The following is a 2,500-nucleotide window of genomic DNA, read 5'->3' as shown; positions in this document are numbered from 1 at the left end:
GGGCTTAGTAATGCGATACTCGCCTCGCAGTTGTAAACAAAGGCGCCGAACAAGCGATAGTGCGCAACGATGCTAAACTTTGTTTTAGCAGATGATGAGCTTAAAGGCAAGAAAATGTTCTCAATCCAATATTCCTCTGAAGGGCGTGTCCATGCAAGAGAATTGCCACAGTCCAATGTGTTTCAAATCTGGAGGAGAAATGGCGCGCTCTGCGGCTGACGGATGTAAACAATCAAATCGAACACTTAAAACAATTTTTAATTATGGAAATAAAATTTAGATTTGCATATTCATATTTGTTGCTTTCATAATACTTATAAGAAAAATAAGATTCATTAAAGTTTATTATAATTAATAATTTTAGACAAATGCAAACATTTTAAAATATAGTTCTTGATTTGAGTCCGCTTGGCCAATAAGACGACGGAAATGTTTTCCCGCGGAAACTCGGAATTATCGTCTGACTAGAAAAACGACAATTCCCTCAAAAATTGACAATTTTTCAGAAAATTGACGGAAAAGTGCTAGTGCAGCGCCTTAAGTGACAAGATAAAGCGTACATAAATGCCTTTATTCATAAAAAGGTAAATCAAATATACTAACAAAGCCATTTATATTTTGATATGTATAGAAAAAGGAAAATGCATTATTTGTCAACCATTCCTCACTTCGCCTCTCCAGAATTGCATCACTGCAGCAGGAACACGGGGAAATGCCTGACAATTTCCTTCATGAGATGTACAAATTTTCGTTTGAGGGTGAGTCAAATTCAAACGCATGTCATTGTTTAAGATGACCTATTAACAAACATACATAAACACACACACACACACACACACACACACACACACACACACACACACACACACACACACACACACACACACACACACACACACACACACACACACACACACACACACACACACACACACACACACACACACACACACACACACACACGCAAACACACACACACGCAAACACACACACACACACAAACACACATATATATTGTGTATGTGTATTCATGTGAGTATACTTGTATTGTATATATATATATATATATATATATATATATATAATATTTATATATATATGTTTATATATATGCATATATATATATATATATATATATATATATATATATATATATATATATATATATATATATATATATATATATATATATATATATATGTGTGTGTGTGTGTGTGTATATATATATATGCATATATATATATAATATATATATATAATATATATATAACATATAGATAATATATATATATATTATATATATATGTATATATATATATATATATATATATGTGTGTGTGTGTGTGTGTGTGTGTGTGTGTGTGTGTGTGTGTGTGCATGCATCTATCATCATTATCCCAATAACTGCAAGATCGTTTCCCTGTCCCTGCGCGTGCAGCCGTGAGCGTGGTGGCGCTGAGTCGGCGGATGGGCTGCCTGGACCCGCACCTCAGCCCCGACTCACAGGCCGTGCGGATCATCCAGATCGTCAGCGATCTCTTCAAGACGATGCACGCCTGCGAGTTCACGGGTCCGCTCTGGAAGATCTACCCGACGCCCACCTTCAAGAAGTTGAAGCGCATTCACCAGGAGCTCCTCGAGTGAGAATATCTAGATATGATTAAAGAGAGAGAGAGAGAGAGAGAGAGAGAGAGAGAGAGAGAGAGAGAGAGAGAGAGAGAGAGAGAGAGAGAGAGAGAGAGAGAAAGATTTTCAGTGATAAAAATCATCTTGCAAATTAGCATACGTACACATTCATCTAATTTCGTCTCTCCAGGTTAGCCCTGACGAACATCAAGGCCACTGAAGCGGCCCTGCAGGAGGCCCTGAAGGAGCCCGGCGCGGAGGACAGGGAACTCACCCTGATGGAACAGCTGCTCCTCCGACCCGAGCTCAACTACAAGGACGTCGTCACCTTGATTCTAGATATGATTTTCGCCGGTATTGACACGGTCGGTAATTTTTTTGTATTGAGTTTCACATAAAGTGAAAACCTCATAATGTTATCTTTCTTTTAGTCTTTGTTGAGGTGAACAGGGAAGGAGAAATATTAGATAATTCATATAGCTAAACCGAATGGCAGATCATATAGGGCTTCTTGTTTTTTTATATATATATGTGTAAAGCCAGTTACACGCTGCCTTTCGTGAGTCAAAGAAGTATATTTCGTTTCAACTTAAGCATTTTAAATCTATATATTCTTATAACTCGGAAAATTGGGTCCCTCACAGCCTGACTAAACAGTAAACTTAAATATAACCAATGAATATACAATTTACGATATATAGATACCTGTTTATAACCAAAATCAGATCCTTTACAACAGATACATTCACAGTTTCAAACTCTTTTTTTTCCTCCAGGTGACTCACTTCTTAGCGTTCACCCTCTACCTCCTTGCGAAGAATCCCGAAGCCCAAAAGAGGCTTCAGCAAGAAGTGGACCAGGTGCTGAAGGACAG

General features: G+C 37.8%; 1 protein-coding gene across 1 annotated transcript in view; it reads left to right on the top strand.

Annotated features, from left to right (window-relative positions):
* The window catches only part of LOC122254827 (putative cytochrome P450 49a1), an 18,037-nt gene that overhangs the window by 10,038 nt on the left and 5,499 nt on the right, over positions 1-2,500 (top strand). Inside the window, exons 5-8 of the mRNA XM_043018677.2 lie at positions 682-758; positions 1,439-1,640; positions 1,817-1,991; positions 2,403-2,500. The exon at positions 2,403-2,500 is cut by the window's right edge and continues 72 nt beyond it. Of these exons, the coding sequence (XP_042874611.2) occupies positions 682-758; positions 1,439-1,640; positions 1,817-1,991; positions 2,403-2,500 (552 nt within the window). The remainder of the gene's footprint in view (positions 1-681; positions 759-1,438; positions 1,641-1,816; positions 1,992-2,402) is intronic.

This window comes from Penaeus japonicus, unplaced genomic scaffold, assembly GCF_977035675.1.
Source record: "Penaeus japonicus unplaced genomic scaffold, GWHDUDI00000001_assembly GWHDUDI00000019, whole genome shotgun sequence".
NCBI classification, from domain to species: Eukaryota; Metazoa; Arthropoda; class Malacostraca; order Decapoda; family Penaeidae; genus Penaeus; species Penaeus japonicus.
The sequence above is the reverse complement of the archived record's forward strand: the minus strand, read 5'-3'. Positions and strand labels throughout refer to the sequence as shown.